Source organism: Mytilus californianus, unplaced genomic scaffold (assembly GCF_021869535.1).
Source record: "Mytilus californianus isolate M0D057914Y unplaced genomic scaffold, xbMytCali1.0.p SCAF_62, whole genome shotgun sequence".
Taxonomy (NCBI): domain Eukaryota; kingdom Metazoa; phylum Mollusca; class Bivalvia; order Mytilida; family Mytilidae; genus Mytilus; species Mytilus californianus.
Genome location: NW_026262715.1, coordinates 469,879 through 495,983, shown reverse-complemented (window position 1 = coordinate 495,983; position 26,105 = coordinate 469,879). Strand labels below are relative to the sequence as shown.

Here is a 26,105-nt window from a genome sequence, read left to right as displayed (position 1 = left end):
TCAAACAGTTGTTAAAAGGCTTCTAAGTTGGTTTCAGATTTGTTTAATGAACTTCTGAGAACTCTTTGATATGCAACGAAAATAGTAAAACAAAATACATAACATACCACATATTGTCTACATTGAAAATAATACAGATAATTCACTTAGAATTCGTAATCCTAGCAATCATTTCTAATTATTAATGTTACACGAATGTATTCTAACGTCAAAATTTTGTGGATCAGACCTGTTTAAAGCATGCTCAGTTGTCTCTTTGTTATGTGTGTCGAAATATACCCGACACCTCTAATATCTATATTTTACAACAATCAAAACCCCGTGCTTATGTACAGCATTTGATCATTTGTTTACTCGTTGATTAAAGTCGGTAATCAGGTTTCTTTTTAGTGGAATGTATCAACCCTGATAAATCTCTTACTTTACTATTCATACTTAAATTTTAAACTTTAAAATATCCAACTCGTACGAAGTTTCCCTCCTTTTTTTTAAATGGGCTAGAGGGTGTAAGTTTCGTGCAAAGAAATTTGTTTTCAAAATATCATATTTTCTCTCCCAGTTATCTTATGATATCAACTCTGCACATTTATTATTCGTTGAAAAGAAACGTGTTGATGTGATTATAAAAAAATATTTGTAAAACAAATTTGTATAAACATTTACTAAAAGAACCTTTTATTTTAAGAATGACAAATGGTACATAGAGTAAGTTTAGACATCCCCATTTAGAGGCCCCTGACATACTGTAAATGCACAAAATGAATGTTATCGACAACCATTGAACACATGATCAAGTTAAATAGTTCGGTATAAGCAAAATAAAGTGCCAGGTATCCATATCCACGTTGTTTTGAACGTCAATCTATTGTAATATAATACGTAGAACAAGTGAAAGCTTAAAAAAGTTAGTCGACTACATCATCTGTTAAATACTGTGAAGGATTGCGATACTGGGAGTGTGTGTAATAATAATAATAATATTAATTAATAATAATAAGGTATAAACCATGATAAACATACTTTTTAACCAACAATATGAAATCAAACAGACCTAGAAAAATCCAATTGCACGTGGTCGCTTTCTATTTGATCATATAACGGGTCATATGACCGTCAGCAGTCTTTGGTGGTCATCTCGATGGTTAATCAGATGACCTCTAGATGATTGATTGATTGTTGGTTTCTTTACCTCCAGTGGAAAATGTTTTACGCATGTTCCGGAAGAGAACAACTTAATAATTAATACAATGGGAAGGTCCTCAATGGCTCCAATAGAGGTCGTCTGTAATGAAGGAGAAATTTGGACTATCACTGGATAGTTAGGGTAAATTGGATGTGGGCAGAGATTTTGCCTCGCAACCTGCCACAAACGGACCGCTCAAATAGTTGTTGCAAGGGTTCTTAACATGCTCTTCGGTCAGGTTTTTGTCTCTTTAACACATTCCCCATTTCCATTCTCAATTTTATAAAGAGTGTAACACTTTCTTAATCGAGGCATCGGATTTCACGTCCTCATTCTGACCGGACGTGACTGCGTACTTGTACATCCCGCAAAGCAAAACGGACGCTTGTAGTGGCCATATTTATATTTCCCAGTCAACCTTTGAGGTTGATGACGTCTAGACACAAAAAAAATAAACACACGAAAAGCAGATACATAATATGAAGTCCATGCATTGTTTATTGTTTATTTTAGACTTTTTGTAATTTGGATACACGTTTTAGTTTTTTTAGATCAAATATGAGAATTTGAGTGAAATCAGTGAACATGGTTTTAAAACAGATAATGCCTCTTCAAAGAATGCATTTATAAAAATATTTCAAATATCGTAAAGCCAAACAGTTCACAAAGTTCAATATTTTTATTAACAAAAGCAGCGTTTTTGTCTCCCAAATAATATCAGCTAAAGCATGATCGAAGTTTATAGTATAATTTAATGCTAACAAACAGTTTTATATTGTTAAGCTTCTTGGATCACTTGGTCCTACCTATTATGCAATTACCTAAATTGTAATTCAAACTAATTCGAGTTTTCTTGGTCCGACGTCGTTACAGGAGACAATGATAATCAATCATTGCCATTATAAACATTAGATATGGCAAGAACATTTTAACAAATCTTTTATTACAAGCTCTTTAATTATGAATGCAACATTTTTATTGACTTTTTCTGATATCCAAATTGTAAAAAAAATGCATTGTTTCTGAAAACCACAAGATAATTCGACGAATATTGATTGGTTTTATATTTTTGATAGATCAGTCGCATATTAAAAAAGAGCACAACTTAAGAACATATTTAATAGTCACCCTACAAAGTTTGTGACCCCGAGGAGGACTGGGAATATAAATATGGTCACCATTGGTCTTTCTCCGACCGGCAGTAGAACCCTCGCCAAACTGGAGCGTTCGTTTTGCTGTGTGGGATATACAAGTTCGCAGTCAAGTCCGGTCAGAATGGGAATTTTAAATCTGATGACTCGTGTTAAGAAAGACTTTTATCCCGGATTGCCTCTCTTACAGGATCTACCAATTGTATTTATTGTTAATTCGTTCTCGACCTTAATATCCATGAAATATTTGCCATTGTTCGTTAAGCAACCAACAATCAATCAATCTTCAAAGTGTGTGGACTGGTATGGTGGGCTTTAGGATTTTGACAGCATGTGACATGTGGTCAAAAGTTAAGCCTCTGAATAGGCCAACTACGGTTTTCGTAAAGCAATGGTGTAAGAATTTAACTGCAGGAAGATGGGCATTGTCCTACAAACATCTTCTTATTCAACCTCCCAATTTAGTTCCGACCTGGATGCATATACTAACATCCTGCGGAGCAAACTTGCCACGACAACACCTAACTCCTGTGAAAAATTAACAAAATATACAAAAGGTGCGTCCTGTATGTGGCCGCCCGGGATGCAGTCGGGGAAATATAGGCTTCCACTTGAAAATGAGGGTATATTGAATGGGGACAAAAAGTTGCCATGTAACAGGCCACCTACGGACCAATCTTAACGTGCAGAGAGTGTGGCATTTACTCTACACGAGGCTTCGAATGTAATGTCCCCATTCTGACCATACGTGACTGCGTACTTGTACATCCCATTCAGCCAACAGGGCGTTTTCTTTGGAAATATTTTTACTGCTGGTCGAAAGAAGACCTTTAGTGAACAAATTTCTACTCCCCAATCACCCTAGGGTTATTTACGACCAGTATCAAATGTTTCGTTTATTTACAAGACGAGAACAAACTAATAATACAATTAATGTGTAAGTACTGTGAAATGGTGGATAATAAAATATAAACCGCTCTTAAGCACTTTAATTTAACCAATAATTTGTTTAAATGATATAATCGAGTCTTTTTTTAATCAACATTTTTTGTATTTCAGAAAAAGAAAAAGGAAGCGCACAAACTCAAACATCTGAGGGTAAGTTGGATAGGCGACAGAAAAGACATGTAACATACTAATTGTTGTCCACTCAAAGAGAAATTTAGTCCTAGCAACATGATTTTAGATCAGTTATTATTGGCATTGAACTAGCTTAAGTTAACTGCGAGTATTCTCAGATTTGTATTTTGTGTCTTTAGTGTTTGCGTTAGGTTCGCCCATTTCAACTGATTTTGATAGTTTTTTTCTTATATATATTGTACTGTTACACAACTGTCCCAGGTTTGGAAGAGGATTAGACGCCAGCAAATATGTTTAATCCCGCCACGCTTGTATGTGCCTGTCGTTTGTTGCTGTTCATCATATTTTTTCTCTCTTTATTATTTCAGACATAAATCAGGCCGTTAGTTTTCTCGTTTAAATTGTTTTACATTTGTCATTTCGGGATCTTTTATAGCTCACTATACGGAATGGCTTTTGTTCATTGTTGAAGGCCTTACGGTAACCTACAGTTGTAAACTTCTATGACATGCGGTCTTTAGTCTCGTTGGCAATCATACCACATCTTTACAATGTCAAAATCAAAAGCTCGAACACATAAAACGAATGGAATACAACTGTCATATTTCAGACTTGGTTCAGGCATTTCCTTGTATAGAAAATGATGGATTAAAACTGGTTATATAGCTTGATAAACCTCTTGTATGACAGTCGCATATAATTACATTGTGTGAACAAAAAATACAGACATAATAGGAAACAAATGTCAAAGATAGGGGTACAGCAGTCCACATTGTGTTATAATCTTAATCAATATGAAAACCAACAAATATGTCAGCAAGGAAAAAACAAAAAGACAAAGCACGTAAAAATGAAAGACAAGAGTTCAAAAAACTACCATGGCAAAACGGCGGGATGTATAAGTACCGAGGCATGCAAAAAAGGATATTACTAAAATTGGACTAAACTGTGAGGGTTATTAATTAACAAAGATAAATAAAAGAAGACTATAACACGTAAATAAGGTGATAAACAACGTCAGTACATATAATCTACACTCCATGACCATCATGTATTATTTGTGAAGTAGGGGTAATCTACCTTTACCAATTAAATTTGTCGTTATGTTGATTCGGTAATTCATAAACCTATTCTTTTAATTTGAGCTCCTTGGGTGTTAACTTGAAAATGAGGTCAAAGAGCAGGGTCATGTTCTTAATTTTGACTTGCCTGTTTTATGATCTCCTTTGGCATTTCTAAAGATATATATAAAAGAACTAGTGCAAATTGTTTGCTTTATTGTGATGAAGATATGAAACATTTGGTCTGAATCATTCTAATGACATCTTACAGGAGTTATTGCCCCCGAAACGTTCTAATTGAAGGTTAATTGATTTTTACTTTAACTTTGTTCATGATAAAGCCATAGGATCTTTTGCCAAATGTTAGGAGACACATGCTCTTTAGTTAACCTGAAGTAGCCATTTTTTAACTTTTTCATCGAAAAGTTCGTAAAAACCATATTTTGTTTTTTATTAGGCATACATTATATTAATCATCCGGAAGTGACCTTCAATAAACCGGAAATGGCTTTTATCTTCATTTTTAAATGCAAAAGTATATAGAAACCATATATTTTGGAATCAGTGTAAAAACAGCTTTAATTTTAGACCACAATTGACATTTTCTTGACCGGACGTTGCAAAATTATCTCCTTTCTTCAGGCAAAAGAATATAAAAACTATATATTTTTAGAATGAGTGTGTATATAGCTATCACATGAGACTAGAAGTGACATATTCTAGACCGGAAGTAGCAAATAATCTTGCTTTTTCAGATAAGAGTATATGGAAACCTATATATTTTTTGAAACCGTATGAAAATACCTATGATTGGAAACCAATAGAAACTTTGAGTAAACCGAAAGTAGCTTCTTATCAATTGTTCAGAACATTGGTGTGCAAAGACCAATTGTTTTTTTTGGGGGGTTTGTTTTTTCTTCCGCCACTTTAAGTTACTGTTTTTGTTTTGTTTTGTTTGACAAGTTGTCGCTTTGATATATTTGGTATATGATATCAAACAGTTTATTGTCTTTTGAAACTAACACCGATTAACTGAAGAATTTTCCTTGTAAGAGTTATCTTCCCAAACACTGTTTTCCTTGTGATTGTTAATCCTTCGCAACCATATAAGAAACTAACATATTTATTTGACCTAATTGTTCGTTAAATCCTTAGGATGTCAAAAATAAGTATGGCCGCAGCGATACGGGGACTCCATATAATAGGTATTTCCCCTTATCTTTTGATATAAGTGATATGTACTTGTAATTAGTAAATCATAAGTGATGAGAACTAGGGTCTTCGGATATGAAAAACAGGGTCCACCAACAAGAAAATGAGGTCAATGTCAAAGGTCATGTTTTGAATTTCGATTTTCAAATATATAAAATATCGACAAAATATTTTTATTCTATTGTGTGTTACCACATGTCGCAACACGTATACTTTGGTTGAAAGGGTACGTTGACTTTAAATAAACTTAAAAGTCAACCTAGTTACCTGGTGTAAACGAAGCCATTTTCTGCACTGAAATAAGCTAGAACCATATATTTTTGGAGTAAGTGTGATGTAACCTGTCAGGTTTTAGAAAAAGTGATTATTTTCAAACCGGAAGTTGCAATTTATCATCCTTATTTCAAGCTAACGTATATAGAAACACTATATTTTTGGAATCAGTGTGACTTAAGCCATCATCTGAGACCAGAAGTAACATTTTCTAGACCGGAAGTAGCAAATTATATCCCTTAGTTCAGACAAAAGTATATAGAAACAATATATTTGTTTATAAAAAGTATGAAGAAACCTATGATTGGACATCAATAGTAACTTTGAGTAAACCGCAAATAGCTTCTAATCAATTATTTAGAAATTTAATGTTGAAAGGCCTTCACTTGTTCTCTGAACAATTGGTTTTAAATAATAATTATTATTATTCTTTTTCTTCCGCCAAATTCCAAAGTTAAAAGTATAAAAACAGTACGCTAATTATTGAAATGATCTGTGGTACCAAGTATCGGGTTATTAAAATCTCTCTTGTGGTTAGGGCACAAAATAAGTTAAATCATGTTTAACCCGCCTGTCCCAAAGCAGGAGCCTCTGGTCTTTGTTAGTCTTGTATGATTTTTAATTTTAGTTCATTTATATGTTTTGGAGTTTTGCAATGACTTTGGGTACCAATTCCCTTGATTAGGGTCATAAGGTCAAATTTCAAATTCTGGCTGATGATTTTTTGTGTTTTTGACCCTATTTTAACGGTTTTATGGGTTTTTAAAGCTTTTAAAGCATTCTTAGTCTGTACGAGTATAAATGCTTCAAAAGGAAAACTTTTCAATTGACCCAGAGATATTTTCTCTGACGCTCACATTTCTTGGATGTCAGAAAGATTTGTACCGATTTATCTATCCCGGTTAGGGGAGCTCCTCGCAAAATTTACCAACCATATATTTGCGAAAAAAAAGATATCATGGTACAATGTATGGTGTCCATAATTATAATATTAAATTTCCCCCTAATTCAAAATACTAAGTTTAAGTCGGGAAGAATATTTCATGAAACTAAAGAAAATATCACTGCAAACATCAGAAAAAGACTTGTTCTTAATATGCTGTTCATAAGTGATCGATTGACTGTTTGTTGTTTGCCTACGACCAGTGGCAAATGTTTCATTCATTTTCAAAACGAAAACAAATAAAAAATAAATAGGAAAGTACTGTACAATGGTGGAAAATAAAACAGAAGCACCTCCTCAGTAACGTCGGTAAACTGCATTTTGATTTAACAATTATTTGTTCAAATGATGATTTCGAGGCTTTTGTTTTATCTACTTCAGAAAATATGTCAACAAAAGAAGAAGCAAACGCCCAAGTTCAAACACCTGAGGGTAAGTTGGATAGGCGGGCAGAAACGTAGACTTTTAAAATTTAAAATAACAAAAATACTGAACTTCAAAGAAAATTGAAAACGGAAAGTCCTTTAACAAAAGGAAAAATCAAAAGCTTTAAAGAATGGAAAACAACTGTCATATTTCTGACTTGGTACAGGCATTTCCTTTTGTAGAAAATGATGGATTACACCTTGTTGTATAGCTAGTTAATCATCTCACTTGGTTGACAGTCGCATAGAATTCCATTATATTGTGTGACTAACTGTTTTCACTCAAAGAGAACTTGACACTCTGATTTATGCATCTAAGGCAACCAAACAGACGCTTTACTTTGAAAAGGTTGTTACCGCGGGTAGGAAGAAGTCTAGTTAATCATGCCTGTCTATCCCAAGTCACCCTTTTGGATTGTTAAGATATTATTGATATTGCATTTTATTTATGAGTAACTATCTAATATAGGATTTGTAAAGATTGATTGTATCCTTTTTTTGGTTAAAAAATTAGTGGCATTTTCAAAAAGAGCACAAATTAAGAACCATATGTATGGCCAACCATGAAAGTGGGTTGAATGGTATGAAAGGTTTTAAGATATTAACAGCTACAAAAGCAGGGCATGATATTTAGAATGAAAAATCTTTCTTCGCGATAGGCAACCTAAAGATCCCAAAAATCGATTGATTGATTGATTATTGGTTGCTTAACGTCGAGTGGCAAATATTTCATGCATATTCAGGACGAGAACAAATTAACAATAAATACAATAGGTAGGTTCTGTAATAGGGGCTTCCGGGATTAAGGTCGGAGAAATTTAGACACATGGGAAATGAAGGTATAGTGGATAGGGACAGAAATTTAGCATTGCAACAGGTCACCTACGGACCCCTCAAAGAGTTGTTGTAAGGGTTCTTAACGTGCAAAGAGCGTGGCACTCTCTTTACACGAGGCATCGGATTTAACGTCCCCATTCTGACCGGACGTGGCTGCAAATTTGTACATCCCGCACAGCTAAACGGACGCCCCACTTCGGCGAGGGTTTTACTGCCGGTCGGAGGAAGACCAATGGTGACCATACTTCTATTCCCCAGTCAACCTTGGGGGCCCCAAAAATCGATGTTGAAAGGGAAAGTCTGCAGAAATCGTGTCACCTAATTAAGGGTCTCAATTGTGATCTGACGTGGGTGTGTACCTATACATCCTGCAGATCAATAGAAACTGCGTCCTACCACAGGGTATGAGTGTGTGCATATTTATAATATTCATTAATATATCAAAACAATTTTAGTCAAAAAGAAAATTTGATAAAGCTAAAAATTAGACACCACAAACCGCAGACAAAGTCTTTTTGAGGGGTAAGCAGTTTATAAGTGATGGATTGATTGTGTGTTGTGTGCTTTACGACCAATGGCAAACTTTTCAATAGGCAAGTACTGTAAAGAGGGGATAAACAAAACAGAAGTCACACTTATTCTACTTTCCGTTGAAAGTAAGAAGAACACACAAAGAAATCGATATCATCTAAAAGAGTGCAGTTAAGAAAGTTTGGGATCATGAAAGATTCAATATAACATAGATATCGTGAAAAACAAAATATATGTAAAAAATATTTAATCCCTTTTTGCGTTAAAATGAAATATAGTGTTACCAGTTTTTTTGTTCAAATAATAAATTCGATGGTTCTTTCTCTATTTCAGAAACTATATCAACAAAAGAAGAAACATTCGCCCAGGCTAAAACACTTGTTGGTAAGTTGCATATGCGACAAAAATTTCACCTTGCAACATATAAAAATAAAGAGATATGGTATAATTGCCAATGAAACAATAACAATGATTTTTAACAACTACAGTATGTCAGGAGCCTCTCGATGGGATGTAGATTTAACAAATTCAAAATAAAGGACAGCTATAGGTTCACACAAATCTTTCATTTAAATTTCGCACCTAAAACGAAGTAAAATAACAAAAATACAGAACTGCAAAGAAAATTCAAAACGGAAAGTCCTTTATAGAAAGGCAAAATCAAAAGATCAAAGTTCTATAAGTCACCAAATAATATTAAAGAAGTCTACGAAGATTTATTGGTTTAACAAAATATCAATGACATATATTGAAAGAGTACAAAATAAGAACGTATTTAAACGTGACACCTCAAAGTGTGTAGACTGATATGTAGGGCCATGAGATTTTGACAGCCAAAAATTAATGGCCTCTAACATATGACTTTTGAAAAGCAGTATACTACTGTTGCCTTTATTTATATAGTCAAAAGTTAGTCCTTGAACTACGGCTTTCATAAAGCGATGTTGTAAAGGTTAAAATGCAGGAAGCTTGACATTGCCCTTCAAGAATCTTCTTATTCAACCTCCTTATTATATTCTTAGATGGATGCGTATTCAAATATTCTGCGGAGCAACTTTTCGACAAAACCTCACCTTCAGAGAAAGAGATGTAAACGATTTTTTTTTGTCCTGGGTAGCTCCCTCGCAGATCTTTGCGAAGGCGCAAGAGCTCATCGAACGGTGTCTATAATAATATTATTAAATTTCCCCTGATATTTATAATATTTAATTAGCTTTCTTTCAAACAAAAAAATTTAAGTCAGGAACAGCATTTAATGAAATTTAAAATTTCACCTCAAACCACATAATAGGACTTTTTTTTATTGATAAACAGTTCATAAGCGACAAGTGGCAAGTATTTCATGCATGTGTAGGACGAGAACAAATTAAAAATACATACAACAGGTACGTCCTGCATAAGGCCATCTATGATGACGGTCTGTAAAATTTAGACTTCAACTCGAAAATGAAGGTATTTGTGATAGGGACAGACATGTTACAGGCCACCCACGGATCGTTCAAAGAGTTGTAAGAATTAATGCTGAGAGCGTGGCATTCTCTATTCCCGAGGCAAGGAATTTATCGTTTCAAATCTGACCAGACGTGACTGCGTACTTGTACATCCCGCACAGCCAAACGGACGTCCCACATTGACAAGGGTTTCTATTTCTATTCCCCAGCCAAACTAGGGATATTTACGACCAGTGGCAAATGTTGCATTCATTTGCAAGACCAGAACAAATGTAGAATGCATTTGATAAGAATGTACTGTCAAATGGTGGATAATAATACAAAAACACCTCTTAAGCATTTTAATTTAACTATTTGTTCAATGATATAAACGAAGCTTTTTTAATTTTATCTATTTCACCAAATTTGTCAACAAAAGAAGAAGCATAAACCCAAGCTGGATAAGCGACAATGACTTGTAACATGCTACAGTACTTGCAACCTTAGGCGTTACTGTTTTAGCGATCAATCAGCGGTCATCGATCAGTCACCGATCAGTCAAGTTCGCGTCAAACTCACGTCACCAATCCGTCAGACTTATAGTAAAAGTATTTGACTGATCGGACGGATAGGACCGATCGACCTTTCTGACGGATTGAACTCTACTACGTCACATGATAAACTAATACAAATTACGAAATCTTAGTTTCGTTTCATTTAATTAAAATGGCGACATGGAAAATACGAAACATTCAAGTACAAATGATCAACATCTTTTTTTATTAATTATTTAGCACAGTTTTAAGAATTTAAAAAGAAAAGAAATATGCATATACAACTTAATTTAAATATTACTATTAAAGAATGGCCATTTTCGTTTTAATTTAGGTTATATTTTTTCAAACCCGGACATTTCTAAAACGGTGTTTATCGCGATTTACAGTGATTTTATTATTTTCCGAAAATGCTCTTGAAATGATCATTTATTCCAAATTTCGATGTATTATTTTTAAATATTTTTAAGTATTTTATCCTTATAATATTAAAACTCTTCAAACAAAATTATCTCGAGGCCATTAAAATAACAAATCACAAATCACAAATAAAAATAATAATGCTGCAAATTCTCTTAAAAATAAAAAATATTGATAATTTTAAACAACGAGAAAAACATTATAGTATATTTTTTCTGATAGTCTCCACACTTATTAAAAAAAATCAATCCTAAGCTATAAAAAGTACAAAAATCCAATGACGGTCAATAATTTCCATTCAAATAAAGGAATTATTGCATTCTATGTCAACAAAAACAAAAGTTTATGCATATCTATCCTTCTTTATTCATTTTTTATTAAAAATTAATTATCTAAAGGCATTTATAATGACTGATAGCAATTGCATTGCACTATTTCTGATATAAAAGAAGAAATATTTGTATTTTTATGCAATGCGAATATTAAATTTAGTATCTGATCCCTTAAATTCAACATATTTTATGAAATGCAACCAATCCTGATGTACAAAAAGTACTGAAATCAAATGGTGATTCATTATTTCTCTCAAAATGAAGATATTATTGCATTCATTTTGAAATCCAACAAAAGTTTAAGCCTTATTCTACTTACAATATTAAAATTCTTATAAAAAAAATAATTTTGAAGCCTTTGAAATAACTAGTTACAAATAACATTGCATTATTTTTTTAACAAAACAAGAGAAATTGGTAATTTTAACCAATGCGAACAACATTTTAGGATATTTTCTATGATCTTCTTTTACTTTTATGAAAAACAACCAATACTAAACTATGAAAAGTACAAACATCTAATGACAGTCAATAATTTCCATTCAAATAAAGAAATTATTGCATTCTTGTTCAACAAATACAAAAGTTAATGCATATTTATCCTTCATTTATTCACATTTTATTAAAAAAAAATTATATAAAGGCATTTATAATGACTGATAGCAATTGACGTTGCATTATTTCTGATATAAAAGAAGAAATATTTGTATTTTTAAGCAATGCGAACATTACATTAAGAATCTTTTCCCTTAAATTCAACATATTTTATGAAAAACAACACATCCTGAACCATAAAAAGTACAAAAAGCCATAGGCGTTCAATAATTTCCATTAAAAAAAAAGAAATTCTGGAATTCTTATTTAAAAAAAACAAAAGTTTATGTATAATTATCCTTAAATTATTCATATCTTAGATAAAAGTACTTATCTGGGTGCATTACTTATGACTGATTGCAATTGACGTTGTATTATTTCTGATATCAAAGAAGAAATATTTGCATTTTTAAGCAACGCAAACACAAATTTAATATCTTTTCCCTGCAATTCAGCATACTTTATGAAAAAAAAACAATCCTGATGTACAAGAAGAACCAAAATCAAATGCCGGTTCATAATTTCTATCAAAATGAAGAAATTATTGCATTCTTATCAAACAAAAACAAAAGTTTATGCATATTTATCCTTCAATGGTTCACATGTTATACAAAATTAGTTATCTAAAGGCATTTATAATGACTGATTTCAATTGAAGTTGCATTATTTCTGATAGAAAAGAAGAAATATTTGCATATTTAAGCAATGCGAACAAAAATTTAGTATCTTTTCCCTGAAATTCAGCATATTTTATGAAAAACAACCAATCCTGATGTACAAAAAGTACCTAAATCAAATGACGGTTCATAATTTCTGTCAAAATAAAGAAATTATTGCATTCGTATTCAACACAAAACAAAAGTTTAAGTATTATTCTCCTTACATTATCAAAATTCTCACAAAAATACTAAATCTTATTGGAGGACTTTAAAATAACTAGTTATAAATAACATTGCATATTTTTTTATCAAAAGAAGAAAAGAAAAATTGGTAATTTTAATCAACGAAACAACATTTAAGTATATTTTCTCAGATATTATTTTGATTTGATAAAAAACAACCAATCCTGAACCATAAAAAGTACAAAAAAACATAGGTGGTCAATAATTTCCATTAAAATAGAGAAATTATTGAATTCTTATTTAACAAAAACAAAAGTTTATGTATATTTATCCTTAAATTATTAATATCTTATACAAAAGTACTTATCTGAATGCATTAACTATGACTGATTGCAATTGGAAGTTGCATTATTTCTAATATAAAAGAAGAAATATTTGCAAATTTAAGCAATGCGAACAAAAATTTAGTATCTTTTCCCTGAAATTCAGCATATTTTATGAAAAACAACCAATCCTGATGTACAAAATGTACCGACATCAAATGACGGTTCATAATTCTTATCAATATAAAGAAATTATTGCATTCGTATACAACACAAAACAAAAGTTTAAGTATTATTCTCCTTACATTATCAAAATTCTTACAAAAAAAATCTTATTGGAGGACTTTGAAATAACAAGTTACAAATAACATTGCATTATTTTTTATCAAAAGAAGAAAAATTGGTAATTTTAATCAATGCGAACAACATTTTAGTATATTTTCTCAGATATTATTTTGATTTTATAAAAAACAACCAATCCTAAACCATAAAAAGTACAAAAAGCCATAGGCAGTCAATAATTTAAATTGAAATAGAGGAATTTTGAATTTTTATCAAACAAAAACAAAAGTTTATGTATATTTATCATTTTTATCAGTAAATTATTCATATCTTATACAAAAAAACTTATCTGAATGCATTAATTATGACTGATTGCAATTGATGTTGAATTATTTCTGATACAAAAGAAGACATATTTACATTTTCAAGCAACACAAACAAAAATTTCGTATCTTTTCCCTGAAATTCAGAATATTTTATGAAAAACAACCAATCCTGATGTACAAAAAAGAACCAAAATCAAATGATGGTTCATAATTTCTATCAAAATTAAGAAAGTATTGCTTTCTTATCTAACAAAAACAAAAGTTTATGCATATTTATCCTTCAATTATTCACATTTTATACAAAATTACTTATCTAAAGGTATTTATAATGACTGATTGCAATTGACGTTGCATTTTTTCTGATATCAAAGAAGAAATATTTGCATTTTTAAGCAATGCGAACAAAAATTTAGTATCTTTTCCTTGAAATTTAGCATATTTTATGAAAAACAACCAATCCTGATGTACAAAAAGTACCTAAATCAAATGACGGTTCATAATTTCCGTCAAAATAAAGAAATTATTGCATTCGTATTCAACACAAAACAAAAGTTTAAGTATTATTCTCCTTACATTATCAAAATTCTCACAAAAATACTAAATCTTATTGGAGGACTTTAAAATAACTAGTTATAAATAACATTGCATATTTTTTTATCAAAAGAAGAAAAGAAAAATTGGTAATTTTAATCAACGAAACAACATTTAAGTATATTTTCTCAGATATTATTTTGATTTGATAAAAAACAACCAATCCTGAACCATAAAAAGTACAAAAAGCCATAGGTGGTCAATAATTTCCATTAAAATAGAGAAATTATTGAATTCTTATTTAACAAAAACAAAAGTTAATGTATATTTTTCCATAAATTATTTATATCTTATACAAAAGTACTTATCTGAATGCATTAACTATGACTGATTGCAATTGAAGTTGCATTATTTCTAATATAAAAGAAGAAATATTTGCAAATTTAAGCAACGCGAACAAAAATTTAGTATCTTTTCCCTGAAATTCAGCATATTTTATGAAAAACAACCAATCCTGATGTACAATATGTACCGAAATCAAATGACGGTTCATAATTTCTATCAAAATAACACAAAACAAGAGTTTAAGTAAAATTCTCCTTACATTATCAAAATTCTTACAAAAAACATCTTATTGGAGAACTTTGAAATAACTAGTTACTAATAACATTGCATTATTTTTTATCAAAAGAAGAAAAATTGGTAATTTTAAACAATGCGAACAACATTTTAGTATATTTTCTCAGATATTATTTTGATTTTATAAAAAACAACCAATCCTGAACCATAAAAAGTACAAAAAACCATAGGCATTCCAATAATTTCCATTAAAAAAGAGAAATTTTTGAATTCTTATTTAATAAAAACAAAAGTGTATGTATATTTATCCTTAAATTATTCATATCTTATACAAAATTAATTATCTGAATGCATTAATTATGACTGATTGCAATTGACGTGCATTATTTCTGATATAAAAGAAGAAATATTTGCATTTTTAAGCAACTCGATCCAACATTTAGTATCTTTTTCCTGAAATTCAACATATTTTATGAAAAACGACCATTCCTGATGTATAAAAAAGAACAAAATAATGAAATGATTGCATCTTTAATCAACACAAATTAAAGTTTAAGTATTTTAATACTTATTTTTTTTTTAAATCCTATCAAAGAAACTTTTCTTGAGGCCTTTTAAATAACTAATTAGAAATAACATTGCATTATATGTTATAAGAAGAAGGAATATTGGTAATCTAGAACAAAAATTAAACAACACTCTAAATTAATTAATCCAAACAAAGCTGTATGTATCTTTACTGTTATACTATTTTTATTTTCATCATCTAACGACAACAAATAGAGTACTTATTTTAAATGATAACATTTTATCGCTTTTTAGTGGTACATAATTAACGAGTAAAGGTGTCTTCATAGAGGTCCGCGTTTATCGACTGTAAATACTGTGGAGTTCGTTTTACATAAGAATTTTAATTATATACGTATCCGTCCGATCCGTGCATACAATTAATTTACTGATCGATCGCTGACCGTTGTCACGGTAACTCTCACATAGCCTATTTGACGTATCTGACGGATTCTATGGGTCATCGATCACCGATCAGTCAAACATCCGTCACCGATCATTCATGCCGGTCGGAAGAAGACCTGTAGTGACCATATTTCTATTCCCAATCCACCGTTGGAGGCATTCCAATTGATTTTTATAGTTTGGTCTTATGTTGTACAGTTACACAACTGTACTAGATAGGATGGGGGGGATTGGGGGTTTGGCGCCAGCAAACATGTTTAATCCCACGCCTCATTCCAAAGTCAGTAACTTGTAATTCAGTTGTTGTCGTTTGTTGTAATAAATCATATTTGATTTTCGTTTATTATTTTAGACATAAATCAGGCCGTTAGTTTTTTCGTTTGAATCGTTTTATATTTGTCATATAGCTTACTATGCGGTATATATTTTGCTGATTGTTGAAGGCCGTATTGTAACCTGTAGTTGATAACTGCTATGACATGTTGTCGAAAGTGGAGAGTTGTCTCATTGGCAATCATACCATATCTTCAAATTATTACCTTAACACAAGACATCGTATTTCTGCATCGCATGCAACTAAACATACGCCTCACTTTGGCAATGTTGTTACTACCAGTCAGAAGAAGTTTTGATGACAATATTGTTAACCCAAAGTCAGTTTTTGAGATTATAAGATATCAGTGGTATTGTATTTTCTCTTTGAGTAATCATATAACATAATATTTGTAATAACTGATTATATTTTTAGTTTAAATATCAGTGGCTTAATCAGAAAGAGCACAAACTAAGAACAAATTGTATGGTCAACCCTGAAAAAGGGTCGACTAGTATAAATGGCTTTGAGATATTGTCAGCTTCAAAATAAGGGAATGGTGCATATGGTCAAAATTATTTCTTCGCAATAGGCAACAAAAGGATCCTCAAAACCGTTGTAAGGGTTAATATGCAGAAAGTTCTATAAGTGTAACTAATAAAACTCCCCAATCGTGATCTGATGTGGGTTTGTACATCCCACAGATGCACCTGAAGTCCCTTTCGGCGAAGCTACTTTGATGGAGAGATTTGTACCAATTTCTCTATCCTTGGATAGGAAGCCTCCTTGTTAAAAACTTATTCCCTACTAGATCTGTGCGTAACCGAAAGACATCATAATGTATATATTTATACTAGTATTTAAATATCCCTATTATGAAAAAAATACTAATGAAGAATATTTCATTAAACTAAATATTGAACTCCACGAACAACACAAAGCCTTTCAATATGGTCAGCTCATAAATGATCAATTGTTTAATTGTTGTTTGCTTAATACGTCCAGTTGCAAATATTTCGTTCATTTTCAAGACGGGAATGTGGTAAGAATACAACCAAAACGTTAGTTCTTTACAGTAAGGCAAAACCAAACAGAAGTCCCTCTATAGCATGGTACGTTGATCGTAGTTCTAGACAGTAATAAACTCGTATATGACTGCAATAATGCAACTTATTTCAAATCCACTCTTCTGTCCAATATCGCCCCAAGGGTGACCGGGGAATAGAAATATGGTTCTTCAGACTTGCAGTAAAAACCCGTTTTGCTCTGATGGATGTACAAGTATGCAGCCACGTCTAGTCAGAAAGGGGACATTAAATCCGATGCCTTGCGTAGAAGGATTGCAACGTTCTCTACAACTCTTTGAGGGGTTAAGGGTTGCCAGTTACAAGGCAAACTGTTCCTTACCAATATACCCTCATTTTCCAGTAGCAGTCTTAATTTTTCCAGACGTTTTTTCCGGATGACCTCTTTTAAAGGACCTGCCTATTGTATTTATTTTCAATTGTTTTCGTCCGCAACATGCATGAAATATTTGCCACTGGACGTTAAGCAACCAACAATCAAAAAATAAAACAATCCAGTATCTTTTCTGTGTTTCTACTTTTATTCATTGTGTTCAAGTTTTCCCAGTGTCTTGTGGTTTTTTATCAGTTGGCTCTATGATTTCCGTAGAAAAAAACAGAAAGACAATAAATGTTATCCCCAACGGTGACTGGGTAAAAGAAATATGGTCACTTCAGGTCTTTCCCGACCGACCGACCGACCGACTGTGCGAGAGGTATCAAGTACGCAGCCACGTGCGGTCAGAATTAGGACTTTAAATCCGATGCGTCGTGTAGACGCTCTCTGCACGTTAAGACAACGCTTTGAAGGGTCCGCGGTGGACTGTTGCAAGGCAAAATGTCTGTCCCTACAACATACCCTCGTTTTCCAATTGGCAGTCCAAATTTCCCGACCTGCAACCCAGTTGACCTCTTTTTCCGGACCTACCTATTGTAATTATTGTTAATTTGTTCTCGTCCTGAACATACATGAAATATTTGCCACTGGACGTCAAGCAACCGACAATCTATCAATCAATCAATTCGTATGTTATTCTTAAAAACAAGAATGTGTCAATAGTACACGGAAGCCCCACTCGCACTTTCATTTTCCGTGTTCAGTGGACCGTGAAATTGGGGGTAAAAACTCTAATTTGGCATTAAAATAAGAAAGATCATATCATCAGGAACATGTGTACTAAGTTTCAAGTTGATTGGACTTCCACTTCATCAAAAACTACCTTGACCAAAAACTTTAACATGAAGCGGGACAGACGGACGACCGGACGCACAGACCGAAAAACAAAATAAATATCTTTTCCCAAAACAGGACGAAAAATATATTCTACAAAAAAGTTAATATTAGCGCGTCTAGGCCGCACAATAGTAATAAGCATGTGTAGCAACCGATGAAATAAAATCAATCCTCAAAAAATCCTTTAAAGTTTGGGGTTGTGAAAGATTTGATATAGTGTACACATCAACAAAATATTTTTCAACTTTCAATCTCTTTAAATCGTTAACTGCATTATATTTTTTAACCAATTATGTTTTAAAATAATAAATTCGATGCATCATTTTCTATTTCAGAAAATTTATCAACCACAAAAGAATCATTCACTCAAGCTCAAACACCTGTCAAATACAACCTTCCTGTTTCTGTCACTTTGCGTCAACAGTTCAATATCAAAAAGTCAAAGAATGGAAATCCGGACATTTCTAGCTGTATCAAAACAGACAATACATTAGTGTTTACCGACTATAGTAATAACCAACTTATTATTTGTGATTCAGACGGTACTGATATCCATCACATTCCTCTGTCCTATAAACCATGGTATATGACAGTGGTAAATAGTAATACTGTAGCAGTATCCTTTAGAGATGACAGTACCATACTGATAATAAATATATCTACATGTTCTGTCACCAGTACAATCAACACCAGTGGTCGCTGCTACGGAATGACTTATAATGATAATAACCTGTACGTTGTTATTGATCTGAGTATAATACATGTGATGGACCTGACAGGTAAAGTAATACGTACTATACCTTTACCTTCATACGGTATCCACGACATTACAGTAGACAGAGACAGGTTAGTCTGTATAGACACTACATCAATATACTGCTGCTCGTTAGATGGTAAACTAATTTGGAAGTTAAAAAAGTATGAATTTCAAGATTTACGTCGTGTGACAACAGATAATGAGGGGAATGTCTTTGAAACTTGTTTTAACACCAACACAGTAATAGTTGTATCAGACGATGGCAAACATCACAGAGAACTTCTCACTAGATCGGATGGACTGGATAAGCCGTGGGGAATTTATTTTGACAAAAAAGAAAATATTCTGCTTGTTTGTAATTATCGTGACGGACAGGCTTTTCTTTTTGACGTAAAACAGAAAGCAACATAAATAAACATGAATAATTCTTTCAGACAATGAGTTTATTCGGGCACGGATCTGTTTGTGCATTTTGTCATATAAAGTAACTTCTCTTTATTTTTATTTTCTATACTATCAATTACTGATTGTCATGATCTGTGCAGTTGTATTCTGTATTCAAAGTAAGGACAATATTAACAATTTATTATGTTCATGTTTTTTGTGATTAACTCTTTTTATTTTAATGTGTGACAACACATCAACTTTATATTGAAATTTAGAGAAATGTTACAAAGACATGTTGTTCTTTGATTCACGTTAATTTAGGGTTTGATAGTTGGAGAAAAAATTATAATTCAAGTTATATATCATCACATCTTTCAAAACCACATATAAATTGTTTAAGACAATTATTCGAAATATAGACATTCTCTTTACGGATGTGTAGGTTGTAAATAAAATCTTTACAAATTTAAAATTGTATTGTGTCGTTGGGATGCTGTCTTTTTCCTTCATTGCTAATCCATCTGCTTCTTTCACCCCGGTAGTCTTACATGTAGATTTTAAATACAAATAATTCAGATATATACATCGTTTATTTGTTCTCATCCTGAACATGTATAATATATTTGCCACTGTACGATACACAACCAACAGATAAACCAATTAATTATTTTATTCATACCAAACTATATAACATTTTTTAAGTTTATCAATGTGTTTATTTCTTAATTTGATGACAGTTTTTTTTTGGTTTAAATTGATGTTAATCGAGTACAAATAACATATGGTCTAACAACCATACAGACTGATATGACTGTGTTCCAATAACTTTGTATCCTACAACAAGTTAAATTTCCATTGAAAACAAAATTACGGAAAGATTATGATTAATTTTGAAAATGTAACTTGGATCATCTAGGCTGTTGTATTTGAATAATGTGGTTCGAATATTATGGTTTCCGCATTTTTAAAACATTTGAACATTCAATTGTTCTATATAATTCAATATGGAAAATCAAAAAAAATTTCCGAGTAAGAAACAATGTCATGAATGTACATGCTCTTTATCTTTTATATATAATTCACACTCTTATGAGAAGGATGTTATCCAGAAAAATGTTATCAGGCGTTTTCATCTAGATAAAAAATTCTTACGTAATTAAATGCATTGAATTCGCCGTTTGGAATTAATTTTATCATGTAAGAAAATATTCTGCTTGTTTGTAATAGAGATAACGGAAATCTTTTTCATTTACGTGATAAAGAAACTTGCATAAATGAACTTAAATTATTTCATTCGAATTCGGATGTGTTTTAGCATTAAGTCATTCTAAATGGATTTTATTTGTTTGTGTGCTATCTACCAAATACAAATTCAATTTAACCAATTATGATTCATTTTACAAAATTACTACCTTGCTTTCTTATAAGTTATTCCGTATTCCGATATTATTTAAGTATATTTTTATGTGTATGCGTTATATTATCACCGCTGAAATTTTATGTACGACAACAAAACAATTATGTTTATGAAATGGTAGAGAAATTTTGCTTAGACCCAAAAATTGTTGTTCTTTCTTTACTTCTATTTGACGGTTAGGTTGTGATGGTTGGTGAAAACTCACAATATATTTCAGAGAAGCTTTTGGAAACCGACAAAAGTAGTTTTATGTACATACTATTAACTTGACTCGTTTAGAACTTTGTTATGTGTTGTATGCTTCTTGTGAACATATAATGTTCGCATTTTATCCCGTCGGGGTTTGATTTTTGCAATAAAGATTATTAGTTAAATTTTAATCATATGTATGTCCTCTATTTTATTCTGTCCTCGAAATAAAAAGATTATATACGGATGTTAAGCAAATAGAACAACTTTAAAATTTTCATATATCACTTCCATTCTCCAGTTTATAGCCTAAATAAGATCAACAACAACCCCACCCCACCTCCAGTCCGTTCCAGTAGACTTTAATATACGTATTACATCAATTTCTTATTCGTATGGTCCTTAATATGAGGGAGAGTTTTGCCACTGTACAATTAATATTTATCACTGGACGTTATTGAACCAACCATTAATATTTCACGTCCTAACGAAAATGAAGGTCAGGGCAAGAAAGCCCAAGGGGTATACATCAATGACACCATACGCAAACGAAATGAAAGATGTGAAAATATACGTCAATGAGAAAGTACCCTAACGGCACTAATTATATTAAAAAAATCTACGTCATTATGCATTTCTCCAAGGACATAAAACAAAAGATGTGACATGTGTGAATGAGACAGTAACCAAACGACACAAAGAAACAAAAAAGGTGTGTCATATTCGCCAAGGACACAGTACTCAAACGAAAAAAAAAAAAAGAAGATGCGGAAAAACGTCAAAGAGACTTACGACTCATATAATGAAAAAAAGGTATGGCATTAGAGATGCAACCTTAACGACACAAGTACTAAAGAAAGATGTGGTGTCCGTTTGGCTGTGAGGGATGGATCAAGTACGCAGCCAGCCACGTCCAGACAGAATGAAGACGTTAAATCCGATGCCTAGTGTAGAGAGAGTGCAACGCTCTTTGAACGTTAAGAACCCTTGCAACAACTCTTTGTTCGTAGGTGGCCTTTTGCAATGCTAAATTTCTGTCCCTCTTCAATATACCCTCATTTTCCCGCGGTATTCTAAATTGTCCCGACCTTCATCCCGGACAGCCTCTATTGTAATACCTACCTATTGAAGTTATTGTTAACTTCTCGTTTTGAACAAGCATGAAATATTTGCCATTGGGCATTAAGCAACCAACAATCAATCGGGACTACCAGTAAAAAACGATACTCTAATATTGAATAATTAATGAACGAAACAAGTCTTTGTTTTTAATTTTACAATGTCTGGTGTAACAATTTAAATTTCTGAAACAAAGAAAGAAAACTAGAAAGCCGGACCATTATGCCTTTTGTATATATTATGAACAATATTTCCATATAACGCGATGGTCATTTGCTAATCAACTTTGAATCGTAGATCTGATAAATAACTGACATCGATTTGTCACTGAATGACACCCAAAAGGGTGACTAAGGAATATAAATATGGTCACTGCAGGTTTTCTTACATTAGGCTGTACTACTCTTGCCAAATTGGGTGTCCGTTTGGCTGTGGTGGATGTACAAGTACGCAGCCACGTCCGGTCGGAATGGGGACGTTAATTCATATACCTCTTGAAAAAAGAGTGCTACACACACTACGATAAGAACCGTTGAAACAACTCTTTGATAGGACCGTAGGTGGCCTGTTGCAATGCGAAATGTCTGTCCCATATCCCCTCATTTTTCAGTGGCTGTGTAAATTTTCCCGACCCTCATCCCGGACAACCTCTATTAAAGGACCTACCTTTTGAATTTACTGTTAATTTGTTCTCTTCCTGAATATACATGAAATATATGCCACTGGACGTTTAGCGATCAATAATCAATCATATCACTGTGTGCCCAGTTGTTCATAGGATTATTATAAAATTTTACGTTAATATTACTGAAAAAAACACAAATTACGGAAATGTGAATATCTTTTTACTGATTGCACTCAATGGAGTTGGCATCTATGCAGTCGGGATATATTGACTGCCACTGGAAAATGAGGGTGAATAGGGACAGAAATTTTGCCTTGCAACAAGCCACCTACGGACCGCTCAAAGAAATGTTGCAAGGGTTCTAAACGTGCAGAGAGCATGCTGCTCTCTCGACATGAGGCATCATATTTAACGTCCCCATTCTGATCGGACGTGGCTGCGTACTTGTCATCCCGCACAGTTAAACGACGCCCCACTGTGGCAAGGTATTTTTCTGCCGGTCGGAAGAAACATGTACTGTCCATATTTCTATTCCCCACTCTTCCTTCGAATATATATATAAGTATGTCTGATCCAGTGATAACTCTACGACAGATTTTATCCATCGGATCACCAGTGATGGTGATACAAGGCTGAAAACACATTCTGTATATGTAATTCGTCTACATAACAGCCCAACAATAATATATCTGTAAATATATATATACGTCAATGAATCAAAACTCAAACGACTCAAATAACTGAAACAAAGTGTAGATAAATAACAAATTAAAATGTGTCAAATATGTCGAAGAAACAGTACTCTAGCGACAATACTAAAAAAATATATGTGACATAGACGTTAACGAGACAGTATCCGGCGAAACAAATTATAGAAATATGTCGCATAAACCCTAATGACATAATACTCCAACATCGCAAATAATAAAAAAAAACGTGTGTCATTTTCGTCAATAAAAAAGTATCTGTACATTAAAAATAGTGGAACAAGTTGTACATCAACAAGACAGAATCATCACAAAGCCAAACAGTGAATGAGACAAGAGAAGCAAATATTGCATATACGCTAGAGAAAGATTGATTGATTGATTGTTGGTTGCTTAACGTCCAGTGGCAAATATTTCATGCATATTCAGGACGAGAACAAATTAACACTGAATACAATAGGTAGGTTCTGTATTAGGGGCTTTCGGGATTACGGTCGGAGAAATTTAGACTGCCACGGGAAATGAGGGTATATTGGATAGGGACAGAAATTTAGCCTTACAACAGGTCACCTACGGACCCCTCAAAGAGTTGTTTCAAGGGTTCTTAACGTGCAAAGAGCGTGGCACTCTCTTTACACGAGTCATCGGATTCAACGTCCCCATTCTGACCGGACGTGGCTGCAAATTTGTACATCCCGCACAACCAAACGGACGCCCCACTTTAGCAAGGGTTTTACTGCCGGTCGGAGGAAGACCAATGGTGACCATACTTCTATTCCCCAGTCACCCTTGGGGACGCTAGAGAAAGAGTACCCCAACCACAAAAATAATAAAAAGAGGTTGCATATACGCAGTAAGACGGAACTCCAATGAAACAAATAATTTGAAAAAAAATTGTGTCACATACGTTAATGAGACAGTAAACCAACGACACTAATAATAAAAAGCTGTGGCATTTTCGCCAACGTGAAAGTACACTAACGACGCAAGTAGTTAAATAATGTGGCATTAACGAAAATCAGACATAACTCCAACAACAGTAAAATGGTGTGGCATATACTTCTATAAGACTCAAACGACACAAATGATAAAAACAATGTTGTGGCATATACTTCTATAAGACTCAAACGACACAAATAATGAAAACAATGTTGTGGCATATATGTGTTTAATAAATATGTTCATATCCGTCGAGGATACAGTAAAGTAGGACAAAAATAATAATCAAAGATGTGGCATATTTGACAAGGAAACCGAACTCCAACGAAACACATAATGAAAAAATGTGTCATACAACGTCCATGATAAAACAAAAGATGTGGCATCTACGTCAATGAGAGAGTACCCTTACACAGCAAATTGTGAAAAAGTCTTGTGTGTCATCAAGGCAGTATCATAACAACGCAAATAATGTAAACGGCATATTCCTCAGAAAGACAGAACCCTTACGACGCGAATACAAAAGAGATGTGACATTTACGTCAGGGAAACCATACCAAAACTACAAATATCTTAAAAGAGCGCATTTGTCATATACGTCAATAACACAATACACTGACGACATCAATAATAAAACAAACAATATATAGATTAGACCGTTGGTTTTCCTTCTTGAATTGTTTTACACAAGTAATGTAATGAATAGAAGTATGGTCACTACAGGTCTTCTTCCGACCGGCAGTAAAGCCCTTGCCAAATTGGGGCGTCCGTTCGGCTGTCCGGGATGTATCAAGTACGCAGCCACGTCCAGTCAGAATGGGGACGTTAAATCCGATGTTTCGTGTAAAGAGAGTGCCACGCTCTCAGCACGTTAAGAACCCTTGCAACAACTCTTTGAGGGGTCCGTAGGTGGCCTGTTGCAAGGCTAAATTTCTTTCCCTATCCAATTTACCCTCATTTTTCAGTGGTAGTCTAAATTTCCCGACCTTCATCCCGGCTGGCCTCTGTTACAGGACCTACCTATTGTATGTATTGTTAATTTGTTCTTGTCCTGAACATGCATGAAATATTTGCCACTGGACGTTAAGCAACCAACCAACAATCAATCAATCATTACATTGTGACATATACGTCAATTAAAAATATTCTTACAAAGCAAATAGTGAAAAATGTGTGTTATGAATAAATAAAGCAGTTTCCTAACATCGCGAATAATGGGAAATATGGCTTATGAATAAACGAGGCAGTACCCTTACAACGTAAAAAGTAAAAAAGGTGGCTTATGTATAAATAAAGCAGTATCCTAACATCGCGAATAGTGGAAATTGTAGCTTATGAATACTAGTAAATAAGGCAGTATCCTTACAACGTAAATAGTTTAAAAGGTGGCTTATGAATAAATATGGCAATATCCTTACAACGTAAATAGTAAGAAGGCGGCTTATGAATAAATAAGGTTGTATCCTTACAACG

General features: G+C 32.9%; 1 protein-coding gene across 1 annotated transcript in view; it reads left to right on the top strand.

The window, feature by feature from the left end:
• The window catches only part of LOC127707292 (uncharacterized), an 81,928-nt gene extending 60,495 nt beyond the window's left edge, over positions 1-21,433 (top strand). Inside the window, exons 7-10 of the mRNA XM_052211824.1 lie at positions 3,394-3,432; positions 7,285-7,335; positions 9,030-9,080; positions 18,828-21,433. Of these exons, the coding sequence (XP_052067784.1) occupies positions 3,394-3,432; positions 7,285-7,335; positions 9,030-9,080; positions 18,828-19,660 (974 nt within the window). The 3' untranslated portion in view covers positions 19,661-21,433. The remainder of the gene's footprint in view (positions 1-3,393; positions 3,433-7,284; positions 7,336-9,029; positions 9,081-18,827) is intronic.
• The last annotated feature ends 4,672 nt before the right edge of the window (positions 21,434-26,105 follow it).